We start from the raw sequence: 19,266 nt of genomic DNA on the forward strand, positions 1-19,266 counted from the left end.
TGAGCCCATGAGACAGTGTGATGAATGTTTCGTTGGAGCAGATGGGTTTGCTCTGGATCCCACATCAGCTCAGGCACTGGTATGGCCTGTGCTATTATCTGGCTTTTTGGGAGGTAGGTGCGGGGGTGGATGCAGTACAGCCCAAGAGAGAATTATTCTGGGTCTGATGTCAGGAGACCCCAAACAATGTTGATTTCTAGAGGTGTGTATTTTGGATCTCCGATGACAATGTACCTATATCAGATCCTGTTCCAACTACCTTGAGACTCTGGGCACACTGACACGAAGTGGAAGTCGGAATTCTGCAGATGAAGCGGCTCTGTCAGTTGCAACTGGAAAGGTTCAAAATTAGAGTGCACAAAATGGGTCTTTGTTTAGTAGGTGTAAGGCGAGACAAGTCCTGTTGTCATCTTATTGCAGAAGTCCCATACCTTCATGGTGATTTCTCATGGACATCTCCTCACAGCACTGGCTCCTGCACAGCACAGCTGACAAACTCCAACTCTCTCCTCACCCAGCTAACCCACTCTTTTGTAGCACTCGTCTTCTTATTGGACACAGCTGTGACCTAAGAGCAGGCCTGTTCCTGATCTTTGGTGTTTAGTACGGCTGCAATTCCTCAGGTGTGAGACTACCTTCTGCACTATCTTTATTTTCTTACATTCTGTCCCTCCACAAAGTCTGGTGAAGTTGTGGTCACAGGTAGGCTCTGCTTCTTAACATTTTCTCCACTACTCTCCCCCTGTGAAGTGAACAAGCCCACCTCATTTTTGTCATGGTGCAGGGAGGGACTGCGCTCTTCAGTTAGTTTTTTTGTTGGGCCTCCACAGGAGCCTTCTGCCCCCTTTTAAGGTCTAAAAATTGTTGCCTCAGTGGGCAGTCAGGCATCCAACATCCCTTGTTCCCACACAGGTGGCACGGCTTGTCTGGGTCTGTGGGTTTCCTGGAAGGTTTTGGGATGCAAGGCTGATGTGTGGCTGGTGTTGGAGCTGAACCAGCAGCAGAGTTGACAGCGGTGATCCTCCAAGGTGGCTGAATCTTCTTGTCATGTTCCTCCAGGGCAGTGACTTCACAAGCACACACTTTTAACACGTGCTGCAGAGTCAGAGCAGGATCCAGGGGCAGACTCAGGAGACTGCAGCTTTGCATTTTGCATTATCATTGGCTAGTGCAAATTTCTTGAGGATGTTCAGCCATGCATCCTCACTCTGCACCTGCAACTCAGTTGCTCTGCAGAGTTTCTCAACAAAGGTTAGAAAAGATTTGGTTGGTGTTTATGTAATTTTGGTGTGGCTACAAACTGGTGCCTTGGATCGCAAGGTGATTAAAACTTTCTCTGTTTGGCGTTTTCCCTCAGTACCTCCATAGGAATTGCCAGTGCCTGCTTGGCACCATCTTCCCGTTCCTCCTCCCCACAAAGATGATCTATGGAGATGTCATCACCATTGACATCAGAGGCTGTGCAAGGGTTGTCCCATAATCATGGGAGAATTCCCCTCAGTTCTTTTTTGCATGCTGCTTCCCACATTAGGAACTCTGTAGGGGAGAGCAGGTGTGAAAATAATTAAGTTGGCTGGGGTGATCTCTGATGCTGGTAACGTCGCCCTCAGGAGCCCCCGAAGTATTCACTCTCCTGAGAAAACCTTTTTTTGGGCTTTACACAACTCCTTAGTGGTGTGGCAAGGGAATGGGGTCCACTAGGCCTGCATTCTCCTTTCCCTCTCCAGATTTTTCGTAATTTCCCCAACACCACAGAAACTAACATCTTTACAACAGATTTCTGGGACTTGGCGGGGGTAAACCTTTACAATCTAACTACTAAAAGAACCTCTGTGGCCCCCTGCACGCTCCCTGTTGCAGTGTATTTTTTCTTAAATGATTTGTTCCTTTCATCCTATATTGTTAGTTCATTCCTAAGTTGCATCGTCCTCCTCAACTGTCAGTCTTGTCCAGACCCTGCCTTCTGTTCCCAAATGTTCCCTGTCAGTCCCTCCTTGTGCCAACCCCCTGCTTGGGACCACCCCTTTGGAAACTCCCTAATCCTTGAGGCTCCATTTGTTTATTTGACCTCTTTCCCTTCTCCTGTGACTCCCCATTGGCTTAAGGATTGTAAACCCTGCCTGTTTCTCCTCCCCATCCCTTCCCCTATTGGTTAAGAATTGTACCCTCCCTCTGAGATGTGCCCCATATGTAAGTTCATGTACCCCTTTGCTCAATGTCTTTTGTCCCTAGAGCCTTCAGAGAATAATTTTTTTGGAACATACACAAAATATCCCTCCCTCATCTTCGCCTCTCCCCTCGATGCCTCGTGATCAGTGCCGTGGAGCAGTTCCTCTAAGCTGCATTCCCATGGGTTTTGAGGAACAGTGTTGTAGTGTGTTTTTTCTGTGCCATGTTGGCCATCACAGGGCACCCACAGGATTGCTGAGGGATGAAGCCCAGCCAGCAGGGGTTCAGGAGGGTTGGGTCATGTCTGACCAAGCTGGTGTCCTTCCATGAGCAGGTGACCCTGCTGGTGGGTGCAGGAAAGGCTGTGGATGTGTCTGTCCAGGCTCCAGCAAGGCCTTTGGCGCTGTGTCCCACAGCTCCCTCCTGGAAAAGCTGCAGCCAGGGCTGGGACAGGAGCACTCTGTGCTGGATGGCCCAGAGGTGGTGGGGATGGTGCTGCACCCAGCTGGGGCCAGGCACCAGGGCTGTCCCTCAGGGCTCTGGGCTGGGCCAGCTCTGATCAGTGTTTGCACTGACCCCATGGGTGAGGGCATTGAGGCTTTCATTAGTGAATCTGCAGAGACTCTGAGCTGGGAGCTGTGTCCATCTGCTGGAGGGTAGCAGGGCTCTGCAGGGAGGCCTGGAACAGTTGGATGGATGGGCACAGTCCATGAGATGAAGTTTAATAACTGCAAGTGCCCAGTCCTGCATTGTTGTTGTGTTGTGTTGTTTTATTTCCCCAGTTATTCCCCCATTTTACGTATTCTCCCCCCTGTTTCTGTAAAATGGTTCCTCCCAACCCTGATTTTCCAGCCACTGTCCCTCTTGACAGTTGGTTTCCCCGGTTCCCCCCTTCCCCCCTCAACTGCCAATCTCCCCCTGTTACGTAATTACCCCTCCCTTTTACTCCTTATATGTAAGTTTTTTCTTCTCCCTGGGCCCAGTCAATCACCCCCCACTCCTCCCAGCTTTCTGGAAGCTTCGCCTCTCGGGGGGCTGTGGTTGGCTGTGGTCCCGGGGCCCCTCCTTTATGTTGTATTGATTGGTTAACCCCTTATGCCAGTTATGTTTGTACCCCTCCTTGATTGGCTAGTTGGGCTTCCCTCCTCTCTCCACCCCCTCCTTTTAAAACTTTGCCTCTCACCTCACTCCTTGCCATTTGTTGGTTGGCACCCTCCCTTCCTGTTCTCGTCATCGAACCTTCAGTAAAGTGGAGTTAGCCCCCAGCATTTGGACGCCTCTTCCTTCATTCCATTGCGCCTTAGTCCGCACCGCGCATCCAGCCCAGCCCGAGGCAAAGACGCCAAAGGGGGCTGGCAGTGCATGCGCCAGGGGTGTCGGCCACCTCCTTCTCGCTTCAGCTAGCCGGACTTCAGGGCCAAATACGCCCCTGCGCAGGTGGGCCCAATAACGCCTGCAGTGCTCTGGGCTGGGGACGGTGTGGCTGGACAGTGCCCAGGCACAAAGGGACCTGGGGGCACTGAGGGACAGCAGGCTGGACATGAGCCGGCAGTGTGCCCTGGTGGCCAAGGAGGCCGATGGCTCCTGGCCTGGATCAGGAATGGTGTGGCCAGCAGGAGCAGGGAGGGCACTGTGCCCCTGTACTGGCCCTGGTGAGGGCACACCTCGAGTGCTGTGTCAGCTCCGGGGCCCTCAATTTAGAATAATTTAGTTGATAAGGTGGTGTTAGGTTGCAGCTTGAGACTTGGTGATCTCCAAGGTCTTTCCCAACCTGATTGATTCCGTGAATGTCCCAACCCTTTTTTTCCTTATGTGGAATCATGCAGACTCTTTATGGAGAATACTACTTTATGACCAATGATCATTTGCCTTATGTAGTTAAACAGGATCAGTCTTTGCAACTTTTTCATTAATAAGATGGCCATTTGAATGTAAAACAAGTTAATTACTTAGGATTAAGATTGAGCCCCATTTCAACAGCAGTGAAGGACATTTCTGAGATTTGCACAGAAAGGTCTGGAAAGTAGAACTGTACTTTTACAATACTGGATTGTAGCTTTTTAAATCTGAAACATTAGACATCTATGATGAATTTTTCTGGGTTTGTACTACAATCAGTACTAGTAATTGATTTTCTTCCAGTTATTAAACTGTTCTTATTTCAATCCACGGAGTTTCATTTCCTCTGTTCCTCCCTGGTACCCACATGGTACCCAGCTGCCAGCTGAGAGCAACCATGAGAGCAAATATGACATTTCATACATTGCCTGTGCTATTTCAAGGTCTCTTGTAGGCAAATGAAAAACAAAGTAAAAAAAAAAAAAATCAAAGCACTTCTTATCTTTCATTAGAAACTTTATTGTATTAACCTACAGGGATGTGAAGTGAAATATATGGTAGTGAAAGGGAGAATGATGAACATCAGTCATCTTTGGAAAATATATATATGTTTTCACAACAAAACACCTTTTTTTTGTTACAACTAAGAAAAAAAAAAGCCAGGCATACTTAATAGGTTTTCTTTAAAAATATAATACAGTTCAATCATATCAAAGTGAAGTCTTGTCGGCTAAAAAACTGCAAAGTTATGTTCAGTGCTCTAGCACTAGGATGAGAGTATCAAATGACAAGGTTTTCTCTACATACACTCATTTGCTTTCAGTGATTTCAGATACTGTATATACAATCTTTAATATGAAGCATTTTTTGTCAAAACTAGCTCTGTGATCTTCAGTCTGGACTTTGGAGCTTCGGTGTAAGAATTACGATTTGGACACATATTGGATAAAAAATTGTTGTTAGTGTACTTGAAAATCCAATATATTTAGAGTAACACATTCCTTGCTTTTGATTTTATCCTAACTGCACTTCAGTATGAACTTGCAGATTGTCTCAGCAGAAAGTGTGAGCACAATGAAATCTTTCTTCCTGTAATCTGCATGTGCATCTCCAATTAAAGTTAATGGAAGTTCTCTGGGTAGATCAAGATGAGGACAGATTTTATGCGTAACAGTGTGTTGTGATTAAAATCTTGGACGTAGCAGAAAGCTGTGGGGTTTGTTATGCTTCTAAGTGGCCTGAATTAATAATGCCTACAGTATTTAAAGCCTAAAGTTTATATTCACTACTTAAATCAGCTATTTATTAACTTGGTGCAGCTTTTTATTGAAATGGTGACATGTTGCTAGGGGAGAGCCACCTCCATTTTCAATGCCACATTTTGTCCCTACTGCAGTGTGAACACATAGAGGCAAGGCATCCCTTCCCATTCCTGTCTGTGGTGAAGTGAAGCCCATTCTCTGAGTGCTGGCTAAATTTAAAAAACATCCCGACATTTATTCAGCTCTTCTCTTTTCCATGTTAAAAGAATTGTTTATGTGACGAAGATAATTTACCTAGTGGTCTTCGAAAAGAGCAAGAAGTTTTTGTGAACTCCCAATTGTTAAACGCAGCGTTTTCTATTCATGGCTTTAGAGAAGAAAGGTTTTATTTTAAAGTCTGTTTCACACAATACAAAAAAAAAAATGTATGTATCAGTAGCTCTACATTTTATCTAGATGCATACAAACCCAATCAATACTTCATCTTAGACAGGGATTAAATGGCAAGGAGCCTTAGAAATCTCCTAGCTAATACCTGTACTTTCCAAATCCAAAGGTAATGGAATTCTTTATTCCAAGGATGTACCAGAAATGCCCAGGGAACTGCAGAATAGCCAGGATCCTTCTCCCCATCCATTAGTGACACAGCAACCCTCAGGACCAGGTGCTGCAGAGGCACTGCCAGGTCACGTTAAATGCTGGCACCTCACTCTTAGCTTCCTAAAAATAACTTTTCACTGAGAGAGGATATCTCATCTGTAACAACCATGTAATCTTCAGGTTGATGCGTTGGGGGAAAATTCTGTCCAATGGATGGATCCCTTGGTGAATTTGATTTCCACCAAATCGTGCAGCTCGTAAGAGATTACTTTGGAAGGACTGAAAGCCTCTTTTGGGAAAAAGGGGCTGTTTTGGGAAGATGATGTCCAGCCACATGATCAACAGAATAAGCTAAATTTTAAGGAGGAATTGGTTTTTACTTTATTTCTGTGTTTTTGTTGTCATTCTCAACAAAACACCTTCATTTTCTTCCCGCAAATTAATTAATCGGTCTGAACTGTTAGGTATTTTTTAATCATCCTGACTGACATCACTGTGAATTCTTACTTGGATACTCTTGCTCTGCCCAGAGGTCCCTTGAACCAGACAAACAAAAGGCCAGTTGGCAAAAATGCAAAAGAAATGGACACACACACACACTAGAATATTTTTTCAGTTACAAGCTAGCTCACTAAAAACACAGACACACAGCGTAAAAATGGAGAGAGAAGTTAATGAAGGTGAGGGGGGTACATGTGTCATATTATTAGCAATGCAAAAGACCAGCTTAAGCATGTGTTTCCCTACGTCAACTATAAAAAAAGAAAAGGTGCCTTTTTAGCAAGTATGCACAGAGTTTGCTTAGTTATTTCGAAGAAAAAAAAAAGTCAGAACACTTGACTATCTTTATCCTATATTACAGTAATTATTACTACCTTTTTATAAAATGTAAACCCTTCCTTGCAGTTAAGATTTACAGAAGTCATCACCTTTGTCCACTCCTTACGTAATCAGTCCGTGGTGACAAAAATAAACTGATTCAATTTACATCTTTTTTGAAGTAATAACTGATATGTTTTGGATTATTAGTTTGTGTGGCAGAAACAGTGGTCAGAACTGCAACGTATGAAGCTGAACTGGAGCAAAATACTTGTTGAAGACTGGTGCTGGGTCTACAGTACTAAGAGATCTTGAAGCATCATGTAAATATTGATGTATGCAATCATTTATCTCCAGAACTATTCAAGCCAAGTACATCCACCACCTGCAATGGAGACAGCAAAGCCTGATGGTGGATTTCCCAAACAACTGCAACACTGTGCTTCCTTATCCCCATCAGATCTTGTTTCTTGTAATATGTCTTGACTAAAGGTAAGAATGGAAGGTAAAATTTGGCAAGGCAGTTTTCCTTCTACGAGTGAGTAACTGGTGAATCAGATCACCTGTACAAAGTGGTATTTGGTAAATTGCACTGTCCTGGGAGTATTACTACTCAGGAACATGACAGACATGAAGCCTATATTTGAAGTCGCTAAAATGTGATGTTATCAATACTAATCTGCAAACTACTATTTTTTTTAAGCCAGTATATTACAGTATAAATGTGTTGCATACCTGTTTCTATAAAATTTACTGCCATGAAAAAAAAACAAAAACAAGAAGAAGAATCAGGATCCCCAGAGTGTGGCATTTGTCCATCTGTCACTTGTATACACAATACAGACCTCGTGCTGAGATTCTGCTCAAGGTACAGCAATTATCTGCAGGACAGGTCAGGAGCTCAGAGCGATGGCAAACGAGAGCGGAGGGAGCGCGGCCGCGCCGTTCTGCCCCTCGGAGTCCCAGGGCTGCAGCATCAGCTCCCTGCGGGGTCATTTGCTGCTGAGCCCCTCTGTGGAGGGCGTGGGGCTCTCTCTCACGGGGAGCAGGTCGTAGTGGCAGGGAATGTGGCTGTTTTTTGGGAGGTCGTAGGGATCCTGGCCGAGGCGCCCGCCACCGCTGCCGAACGCGCCCTGGACAACGCTCACCGTGGGCTCTGTGAGGAGAGACAGCACGCACTCAAATCCAGGGAAAACACTCATGCTTTATTTCAGTTTCTGCTTCAGCAGGAAGATTCCTGATCCTGCTGAGTCCTGAAATGCAGCTCTAGAAACACAGGTTGGTGTTTTTGCTTCGCACTTGCAGCAGGGCCCTGCCATGAGTGTCTTTACTGACAGACAAGACAGCATCTCTTCTTATGTGTCTCCAATTTCAACAAATTTAAAAAAACCAAACAACAACTTGAATTTGAGGGTTTCAGTCAAGACTTTGTAACAGTCCTTAAAAGCAGAATGGGTCTGTTGATGGATTTCAGTGCTCTCTAATTGCATGCAGAAAAGGAAAACACATCCTGTGACACTGGACACAATTTATTACAGCCCAGAGATGATCAGGATAGTACCACTCCACAGGACCCCAAAGATCTCTGTAACTAAAGAAATATGGCAACTGGGTACGGCCCATATTAGTGGAATACTACGTTTGGGGGTGAAGATGCCATTTTATTCTCATCAAGAGAAGGAAACAGAACTTTTACCCTCCCACGGATAACTTCAGTCTAACCTAGAGCTGAATTACATTGCAATCAAATGCTAAACTTTTCTTATGCTGTTGGTTAAAGGAAAGCTTTCACACCAGGGCAATTCAGAGGTACCTGTAGGTGACAGAACAGATATGAAGGTACTTCAAACCCTGTTTGTGTGAATTATACTAAATTAGTAAAAACACTTTCATTACAGCTTTTGGGCAGAACATGGAATCGGAACGCGTAATTTTGTTTTCCTGGTGGTTTCCGTGTGTTTTGATGAAACTGAAGCAAAGATTAAAAAGCCCTGTGCTCTTTTTTGCTGCCCCCCAGCTCCCAGAGGTAGATGTTGTACCTACCAACTTCGTACACGTTCTTGCTGGCCGTGGCAGAGCCGGCGATCTCGGCGTAGGGGGAGTCGCGGCGCGCCGGGGACTTCATTTCCACGTAGCCACATTCTGAACTCTTTGGCACCAGAGCTGGTGGGTCTTTGATGGTAGCATAGGGGTTCTCAGAGCTGCTCAGTGAGCAGTTACTTAGGTTGTACTCCGAGTTCTTCACCAGGTCTGCCAAAAGAGAAGCATGTTACTGTCTTGAGCATGCTGCGTGCTATGGACGTAGCTACCAAAAAAAAAAAAAGGGTTTTGTTTCATGCTGAGTTCTAAAAAGTCACTCAGAAGTGAATATTTAAATGCAAACCAGTTATAACACCCCAAATTATTTGCAACAATCAATGAAAGCATCTCAGCTGCTATGCTCTTTAATGGACTTCATCTTGCCACCAGTAAATTACTGTTGCAAAATCCGAGCATCTTCAGTTCTGGTTTAAATAGTGCCTAGCATTATACAGGGACAATTATAAGGATAGGATGAAGAATCAATTTTTAACAAGCACTTCAGAACACTTCCTGCCCCTCTAGGTGCTGAAGTCAGGACACTTAAAATCTGAGACTGTTCCCAAGAGCAGTCTCTGGGTGAACAGCAAATGGCATGATTGATATCTAGGGATGGCTTGGGTGATGCAAAGGTTGAGTATCTGAGTACACAAAAAGAATAACCAGCTTCTTCTAAGTTTCTCTAAGGCACATACAGGAAAACTGGCAAGGAAACAACAGGTGGCTTGTGACGTCAGGATTAGACTGAAGGATGAATAACTGAATAATTTCAGAGATGTATTTGCTGGTGCTGGGAAGTGATTTTGTGGTGTTTGTGTTGCTTTGTGCTCTGTGTTGGTTTGTGATATAATATGTTATTTAACATGACACTTCTTAGCTCATTGCTGACTCCATATCCGACATGACACTGACCTGGTGGACCTGTCAATGGATGGGTGCTCATGATTTTGTGACTCATTTGAACTGGGATTTCTGTAATCACCGAAGTGTAGAATTGTTTAGGTTGTAAAAGACCTTTCAGATCATTGAGTCACCATTTATGTAACACTGCCAAATCCATCACTTAACCACATTCCTAAGTGCCAAACTAGGGTGGTACAATGGAAAGTCTTGTGAGAAAACTGGATAATTCAGAACATCAAAATACCAGATCACCACTACCCTGAATTTTTGAAGCTTTTAATGCTGATATCCTTTCCAGGGGCCTGCAGTGGATGTGGTGAAGGTTTGTGGTCATGCAGACCAAGGCCAGCTGCAGTTGGAATTGCCTTTTAAATCCTTTCAGCAGAGGCAGCATGTGTTCTGCAGTCTAGAATTGAGCTCTGTTGTGACTCAAGAATGACAGAAACCATTTGGTCTATGCGACACACAGGGGACTTTAAATGGCTTGGGTTTGTGGTTTTGCTGGTTTAAAGAAAAATAAAAATCCAACAACCTCCCTTCAAAAAAAGATAACCCACACCAGCAAAGAAACCAATCATGCATTGATTCAGTGTCTAGGAAAAATTTAGTTCCAGAATGATTTTTTTATATTTTCTTCACCTATAAACCAAAGGGAATTTGGAAGAATAGAAGGCATGTCTATGTAGTTTCATCTAAATACATCAGAAAACAACCTCACCTTTCAGGGACTTCCCCACATATCCCCTATCAAGTCCAAAAGCACCTGAGGAGAAAATGATACAAAAAAAAAAAAGGGTAGTTTTAAAACCAAAGAAAACAGAAGTGATTAGACAACAGCTTGTAAATGTTTAGGAATTGCCTTGGGACTCATTTCTGCCCTAGCTGAATAATTCTCTCACAAGGGCTGTGGAACTGCCCAGGATGGGGGTACAGAAACACTTGTACCATTTGCTTCCACATTTTCCAGCAGGAACAGGGGAGGTGGGTCATGAGGGACCATTAAATTATCTCAAGTTTGAACTCACGTAACACCAGTTACTCACTCTTGAACAATCCCATTAAATGCTGTTGGACTAAAACTTTTTTTGCTTGGTTTTTCTGTTTTTTTTTTTTTCTTTTTTTTTTTGATCTGGATAAACCCTACCTACCAGAAAGGCATCCCACCTTGACCTGAAAATCTCAGCGCATGCAGAGCTTGCTCCAGTTCTTATTTCTCTGCTTCCAAATGCAATCACTCCCAAATCAGGGTCAGCCTGTCCCAGCCCCAGTGGCCTGAACACCTTGCACCTGAACCTACAGCTCTGCAATTGCCTGTTACTCACTGATTTCCCTCAATAAAAGTAAACAGCAGAGCACAACTGCTGTCTGCAGAGACCTGGCACTTTCCTGGTTACTGATCTATTGAAATAGCTTTCACTGATATTGTGGAGAGCTCATTTTTAATTAGGCTGTATTGTGGTACTATGCTAGAAGCATTATAAAAGCCTAAAATGGTTTTATCCATGCACTATCTAAACAAAATTAGTAGTTTTCAAGAGTTAAGTGGTATTATTTTAAGGAGACCTGCACATAATTGATTTTATTCCTACCCCATCTTTATTTACTAGATCTCATGTCAGCTGTGCTGTTGTTTTCACAGATTTACTGCTCAGGTCACCAGCCTCAAGTTACCCAAGTAACTCTATTTTACTTTCTAGCAAACAGACACAATATCAGCACTCATCCAGTCCTCTGGAACCTCCCTGTTGCTCAAGACGGGCCCCTGCCTTGGGTTAACCACAGCAAGTGTCTCTCAGAAGCATTTAGTGCAAGTTCAAATGCTCTAAGAAAATATAAAGCTGAATGTTGAGCATTATGACTGAAATCCTTTCCTGAAAAAAAAAAAAAAAAAAAAAACAACAAAAAACCAAAACCAAATCCCAAACCAAACACAACAGATCTGAGCCTGAACTGTGGTTTGACCAAGGTTGGGGAAGAGCAGGGAAAAACAAACCAAAACCAGTGCTGCATACTGTTGTTCTGAATCCCAGGGTCTGATATATGTAAATACCAGAAACGAAAGTAATTAAATTTTCTGAATTATATTGCCATTGAAAGTCCTCTTTAAGGCTTTCACTGGGCAGTGCAGTCCAGCCTTTTTGGAATGCATGAGAGTGGAAAAGGGTGACAAGCAGGATACAGCAACTCTCACCATTTCTTGGGAATTTCTCTCCTTAAAGACAATGCTCTTTTAGCAAACAGGAGGCATGCCTGGGAAGATCTACTATTTACATCTGTAGTGGCTCAGGTTATGCAAAAATACTTTTTAAACCATTGATTGCATCTTGCGGTGATTTTAAAAAAATAATATATGCAACCTTTCATTTATTTGATAGGAATTTGTAATTTTGTCCAAGCAGACTCCCATTGTTCCATGAAACTAGTGAATAAGCAAATCTTTTAATAAAAATGAGATATTGTACATGCCATGTCTGCACTGGGCACCAAAAACTGTTCCACCATTCCTCACAAGGGGTCACTTGTTAATCTCTTCCTGCCTTAAGGGATGCATCCCACATCCAGTGAACAACATTCCCATTCTCCTCCTCTCTTTTTTTTAATTTTTATTCTTACCAAGTTCATTGAGGTAGCCGCCGTGTTTCCAGTCTGCTGGCAGGGTTCCCGTGTAGTCCATGACAGCACTTCGTTTTCCAGGCTCCATGTTTTTCAGGTTCACAAACAGCTGGCTGGTTTTTGCCTATTCCAAAGAAAGAGAGGCAATAAAACTGAAACTGAAGGGGAGATGCTGAATTTCCAGGTGGTGATCAGGAAGAGCAAAAACAAGCCAAATAGGAGAGATTAGGGAACGATGTAAAATAAACTAAAGACTGCCAGAAGTTTCCACGTTTTCCTGCTTTACCTTTGCCAAGGTCAGTCTCTCCATGTTGGTGACATGAGGTGGGCTGGAGCACTGGGTCAGAGTGTGGTAACTGGGGTTGGAGAAGTAGTGGCTGTTGACATTTCCACCATTGGTATGAGGGATGGTTTCTGGAAATAAAAAGAAAGGAAAATGAACAAAAACACAGAATTTCTTCCTTAAGGTAAATTTCTGAGAGAGAGTGCTGCGCTGATTTTCGAATCTGACCTGGAGATTCCTAAAAAAACCCCCAACAAACACAAACCTAAGTATTTTTTACTCATTCCAAGAAATGAGAGAAGCAGGGCAGTGAGTGACAAGTCATGTCCTCACTTTTAGCAAGGAGCATTCTAGTGTAGCCTGCTAACTCAACCCCTCTCTCTGCTGTGGATCCTTGCTCTGTTTTTCTTTTCTAGCCATCACTGTAGTCACTTGTACCATCAAGTCTGCATCAACATTTTCTGGTGCTCCAAGAACACCAGGACCTTTGCTATTTGCTTTTCCTTAACTCAGAGGAGTCTTCCTGCTGCCTTCTTCAGCTTTCCTTGACAGCGGTGTTGAGAAGGCACAATGGCCTCAAGTTTCATGCACCCACTGAATCCCAACTCACAGGCACTACAGTAAGTCAAAAACTCTTGTTTGTTCCACTGCTCCTTCCCTTAGTCAGTTTCAAACCTTTTGCTGTCTGTTTCTCTGCAGAATCTTGCTACAGATAGCATGAAACCCTGATTTTCTACGCTCTTCCTTTATTCAAGCTCTTGGCATTGAATTTAAAGTCCCTTGTAGAAACCAGATTTTGCCACATTCCAACTGTATATATATATATAAAAGCAGGCTCAGAGGATATAAATGTCCACGTTTAATGCAGAAAAAAATTTTGAGGGTGTAAAATGTTGCACAGGAAGGCGAAGTAAATGGTCACTTTTCTTTAGAGTTAAGACGTTTTTCCAGGGTGTGCCACCTTCATGGTCTCAAAAAGCAGAAATATGTGAATTCAAGCCCTGTTAGGGGCAGATCTGAGCACAAAGACAAGAGGTGGAGGGGGGAAAAAGAGAAAAGCATTCTAAACACGCCATACCTGAAATGGTGTAGTCTGCATTGATGACCCTCATGGCAGGGGTGTAGGTGACAGTGGGCATGTGTGTCTCCTTCCCTTTCTGCTTCTGCCTGTAAATGATGAACAGCACCAGCAGGAAGAGCACCACCAGGACAAGGATGATGATGCCAGCTATGGCTCCTATCTGGTAGGAGTCAGCAGGGAGGGCAGTGCTGGTACGGCTCAGGCTGTTCAGGTTCCCCACTATAATTACACCAGCTGGAACAGAGGAAGCAATGAAAGTAAATGCCATAAACCCAGAGGGGCCACGTGTCGGGAGCAGGAGACGAAATTTCACTTCTAAATATAACTGTATTTAGTAAGGCCAGAGTAGAACTCTGTCAGGAACCAATCCTAAATTTAAGGAATCTTAGAATCTTCAAACTTAGAATCTTCACAGAAAAGAAAAACACTCAGAATTTTCACTCAGAAAAGAGATGTTTTCATGAATTTGAAAAAGTAACAACGTTCTTTGGGCAAAAGAACAGGGCAGGTAAAGCCCATGCTCCATCAGCACCTTTGAGAAGCACTGCCTTGCAATTTCATGCAAATCCACACTCCACTTACTTTGCTACAGTTTTAATTATCTCTCATCTAATTTAAAGCTTCAAAAAGTTACATGAATTAACACTGCAGAATGGGCTACACAAAAAACTCCACCTGTTAGATTTATTTAATGAACGACACAGAGATGGCGTTCACTAGCTGAGGCCAGTTTCCGTGTGAAAAGATGCCAATAAATGTGATTATGTCCGGGCTTACCTTGATCACACCTGGCCCCTTTCCAGCCCGGGCTGCAGTAGCAGGTGCCTGTGATGTGGTCACAGGTGGAGTTGTTGAGGCAGTCGCAGATCTGGCGGCATCCGTACCCGTACGTGCCCTGGGGACACTCTGCACACGACAAAAAGCAACAAAAACCTCATTGAAGTTTGGAGTTCCAGGTCTGCAGCAGCACAGGAGCCCAGCCCCACACGCTCCTGTCCCTGGGCAGCAGGTGGCAATGTGTCACCAGCATCAGATCTCTCCTGGAGATGCTCCCACGAGGAGCATCCTCCTCGGGGTGCAGGAGGGAGAGAAGCTGTGCTCGGATGGGTGTTCATGCTTCACCTGCAGTGCCACCGAGGCAGTGCAGCAAGGAAACAAGGGGGAAAAAAAAAAAGGCAAAAAAAGATAAATTCTTAGAAATTAGAAGGCAGTGAAGAAATGGGCAAGCTGTGTATAAAGAGCCAGAAGACTCAGATCCCAGCGCCTGAAAAATCTCATTGTCATACAGATGGAGCCAAACACCTGGATGGTGTTCTGTGGTGTGACAGGTGTGCTGGTGTAAAACAGCAAAAGGAAAGGACCCTAACAGTGAGTCCAAAATGCACCACACATTTACAGAGAAATACAGCTGCTGCCCATTGCATGCTCTGATACTGCAATGTATACACTGAGAAACTACCAACAGGAGAAAAATGCCAAATTATGTAGAATAAGGTAACTGGAGAAGTTGTACTTAATTATTTGAATTACTTGAATGTAATACTTAATTACTGATCAAAGTGTCTCCTACCTCATGTAGGTATCCTGGTAGAGAATTACCCTATACTGACAAAAATAATTTCTTTTATACTGCCACCACTTGGTACTGTGTGGCCTGGCACATTACAGCAGTTCTGATGGTTTTAGCAAATGTAGTCTTTCTTCACTTTTTCTGAAATTTCTTGAGAGTTCTGCACTTATATTTATTTCCTTTTGTACTTTTAAAAGAATCTAACTCATCTTTCGTGCATTCCTAATTTGGAATAATTTAAAAAATAACACAAAGCGTGCCAAAAAAGAGTCTTGCAGCCTTGACAAATCCCAGCTCAAGTGAAAAAATTCATGTTTATGTACCTCCTCCTTCTCTTGATTACACTCAATAAAACAAGATTATAAATACTGAGGTAAATGGGTGGCCAAAACCCACCACGTCACAATATATTTTTGCATTTCAAGATCTGAATTAGTATGAACACCAAAACATGCTAAACCCTGCTAAATCATTATTATCAACTTGAAGGATAAAAAATCTGTAACAGATTTGCCAAATTATTCAAAGAGATGTTTTGACATCAAGAGACTATCTTAAAAAGTTACCTTCTCCTGAACATTAGTGATGTTTTGAGGAGAAACACAGATGTCATTTGAATGAACAAATTTGGAAGCAGAGTCCCGTAAAGTCAGCAAAGGTTGGACAAACAGTGCTGTGCTCACGAGCCTGATTATTCTTTTAATGTTGCACAACATTACACCACCAGTGATGTCAGTGGTGTTATCCCTAATCTTCCTGAGGAGAGCAGCACACGTGTGTGTGAAAACATGAAAACAAAACAAACCAGCTGTGCTGTAAACCCACACTGCAAAGGTTGATTTCATCCGCCAGCACTGATGTGTTAGTTCTTATCTCCAGTTTTCCAACTATGAGCTGTCACTGTGGTTTGTACTAATGGATACATTTCATTACTTTCACAGGATTCTAGTGACAATCCCTTGGATTAATTTTGCTGCTTTTACACGATGGAGTAACTGGGTGTTCCTTTAGCGTCACGCCCAAAGCGACTAAAACGCAGCGCAGAGGAACAGAAACCACAATTGTGACAGACAGCTCAATTCTGTGGGGTCCTTAACTGTTTGGAAAAGCCTGTGGCCAGCTGTGTGTCCATGGGATGTGGCCCTGGAGGCCAGAGGCTGTGTCCCAAGGCAGAGGGAAGGAGGGAAGGAGGGAAGGGTGTGCTCACTGTGCTCGCAGTGCCGCCCCATGAAGCCCGTGCGGCACGTGCACTGCCCGCTGATGTGGTCGCAGTCGGCTCCGTTCTGGCACTGGCAGATCAAGGCACAGTCCTTCCCAAAAAAGCCCAGGGGACACCCTGGAACACAAGCAGAGAGAGGGGGAGAGGGGTGAAACAGCTGCTCTGGGAGCGAAGGCAAACATTCTGGTTTGGTGTGCTGCCGAGGGTTGCTCCTGCAGCTCCTGAAATGGAGAGTTCTGCAAGCCCAAGGGACCAAAACCTTCCTGGTGTGGAGTGGTGTAAAACACACATCAGGCAAAAATGAATTTGGGAAATGGTGCTGGCAGCAGAGGTTCTGAAAAGACAGCTCCTTGAAGAAATGGGCTTCCAAAGAGATTTGAGGGCACCTTGGGAGCCTGCCCATCAGTCAGTGACTCTCTGGCCAGATTTCCTTCGTGGTTTGTACTGAAGCATTAAAAAAGCCAAAACAACAACACATTGTACCTGAGCTACTTACAAAGAAACCATTTCAGTATGAGGAAGACACACCACTGCAAAGAGATCATTATTCACCAGCAGGAAGCAAAAAACCCCTGAGAGCTGACAGCTGAACCAGCATAGTGAATGTCTCCCAGAACTGCATCCATATGGTCCTGTAATGTATCTGTTATTTCCTGCCACTATGACATTACTCATTTGAAACAGCAAAGTTCTGATTTTATGAAAAACATGTATTTGAACACTGAATGCAAAATACAGTCAGCAGTCCAATTTTTCTTGAGGTTAAATGCAGGGGCTGTGGCCAGGATCACAGTCAGTGATGGCAACCTGAACTGAAGGTAAACCAAACTGAAAGTGTAAAGCAAAAAAGATAAGAAGTCAGCTTTACTCATATTTATTTCTAACAAATGTTTATTTCTTAAACTTTGTATGAACTCTTAGTTTGCACTTAATGAATGACACATACCTACCCCCAGTCACTGCATACTATTTTACTTTAAAAAGCTCTTAGGGAAAAAAAAAATAATCAGAACTAATGTATTATTACATGAAGAAAATTCCAGAAGAAATTATGATGTTACAGCCTAGTGAAATAATCTTTCAAGATTCTAAATAGAAACAGCTTCTGTATCAGCACTTGGATTCCAGGTTCAAGCTGTTCTGGAGGGTAACTGTGTCACTGATGTTCAGACTAAGGACGAGCACAAAATTCACTTACTCTGTGTGCAGTAGAGGCCAGTCCAGCCCGGGGTGCACTTGCACTCCCCGTCGTAGGCACTGCAGAAAGCTCCATTGTGGCAGTTGCACGTGTGGATGCAGTTTGGTCCCCAGTGGGAAGGTGGGCAGGCTGCAACAACCCAGAGCAATTAATTAACCTCAGATGACAAAGGTTCCTTGATGCACATGAATAGAGCTGCTTCCATTCACACACGAGCACTGCTTTGTTCGCTGCTTTTCTCTCGAGTTCATGTTTTGGGCCGCTCTGCTCTGAGCAAACAGCCATAGATTTATTCATTTATTTCAGCTAAGGCATCGTTTTACTCCAGGTAAAAAGTGCTTAAAAATATTAAATGGGTGAAAAATGCATACTCTATACTCAGTAAATAGGGCATTCACAGCAGCTTTCTCACAGAGAAAGCCATTAGGTTTACTTTCTTCACTTATTTTTTACTCTGCAAACAGTCAAGGTGACACAGCTTTTAAACCTCAGTAACTGAAGGAAAACAGAGAAGGTGGAAACTCATATATAGCTTAGAGATTTAGATCCTATACTGAGCCTGCTTCTTGTACTTCCACTGTTAAATTTTATGTATTTGCCTAAATGTGGTGAAGATAATCAGGTCTGTACCTTAATCTGGTTAATTCAGTTGCTTCCGTGGGTCCAATAATCAATAAAATATTTTTAAACACCAAGTAATTATCCAATAATCAATATAAAATTTCTAAACACCAAGTAATTATCCACAGAATGGAGATTATTTTTTGCACAATCATGTAGACTCATTATGAGACAGAATTTACTGGCTGCTTTGGAAATGTCATGATGGATGAATCTGATGCTATGTGCTGCCACTAGAACTGTGAAGTGGTTCCAAAATACTAATTACTACTCAGAGACAGCAAAAGATAATTTTCTTCATGGTAGAATATCACTAAGTGAAGAGGGTACTCTAAGAATAGACCCTTTCTGTTGAGTAGATTCTCATCTTGAGGAGTTTTTTCCTTTAGTAAAGAAAGCAAAGTACTTTAAGTAGTAGTTAATATTAAAAAAAAAATAGTAAAACAAATAATTATTTAGTACTTTAAAAATGGTTTTATGGAAGTACAGTGTCAGTATTTCATAGGAGAGAAGCAAGAGGTCAGACACTGAAGCCTTGGTTTTATTCCTGTGTAAATTTAAAAGAGTAACTCCTTATTGTTTTGTACTGGTCTGATTGCCTGAGACCAATAAAACTCCTGAATCCTTTAACATTTGCATAATGAGTCATGTATAAGTGGGCTGTACTTTTCCAAAGTATCACCTTTTTACCCCAAATTTCAGTTCATCAAAAATTATATTATGATGAATTAAAAAAACTCCACTAAGTTTGGTTTTTTATTACTTTCACCTCAGCTGTGCCTTGTAATTGCTTTTTTTGTTATTGTTTTGTGTTTGAAATTAGTGGTCAGCTAGGAAGGAATGTAAATCACATACAGGCAAAAGGTTAGAAGTTTAAAAAAGGTCGCTGGTTCTGAAAGAAATTAATGGAATCATTATTTTCCATGTGAACGAAAGGCCTTTATACAAAGCAAATAAACTTCCTCTGTTATGGTCTCTGAGCACAGCCTCAATAAACACTTCCATTCATA

The 19,266-nt window shown here is 43.0% G+C and overlaps 1 protein-coding gene across 1 annotated transcript in view; it reads right to left on the reverse strand.

Annotated features, from left to right (window-relative positions):
- Nucleotides 1-4,503: 4,503 nt before the first annotated feature.
- MEGF10 (multiple EGF like domains 10) overlaps nucleotides 4,504-19,266 on the reverse strand; it is a 67,685-nt gene continuing 52,922 nt past the window's right edge. The window contains exons 16-24 of the mRNA XM_059492773.1: nucleotides 17,636-17,764; nucleotides 16,426-16,554; nucleotides 14,426-14,554; nucleotides 13,646-13,882; nucleotides 12,571-12,698; nucleotides 12,285-12,408; nucleotides 10,390-10,434; nucleotides 8,733-8,939; nucleotides 4,504-7,845 (exon numbers count right to left, since the gene is read on the reverse strand). Coding sequence (XP_059348756.1) covers nucleotides 7,682-7,845; nucleotides 8,733-8,939; nucleotides 10,390-10,434; nucleotides 12,285-12,408; nucleotides 12,571-12,698; nucleotides 13,646-13,882; nucleotides 14,426-14,554; nucleotides 16,426-16,554; nucleotides 17,636-17,764 — 1,292 coding nt within the window. The 3' untranslated portion in view covers nucleotides 4,504-7,681. The remainder of the gene's footprint in view (nucleotides 7,846-8,732; nucleotides 8,940-10,389; nucleotides 10,435-12,284; nucleotides 12,409-12,570; nucleotides 12,699-13,645; nucleotides 13,883-14,425; nucleotides 14,555-16,425; nucleotides 16,555-17,635; nucleotides 17,765-19,266) is intronic.

This window comes from Ammospiza nelsoni, chromosome Z (assembly GCF_027579445.1).
Source record: "Ammospiza nelsoni isolate bAmmNel1 chromosome Z, bAmmNel1.pri, whole genome shotgun sequence".
Lineage (NCBI taxonomy): Eukaryota > Metazoa > Chordata > Aves > Passeriformes > Passerellidae > Ammospiza > Ammospiza nelsoni.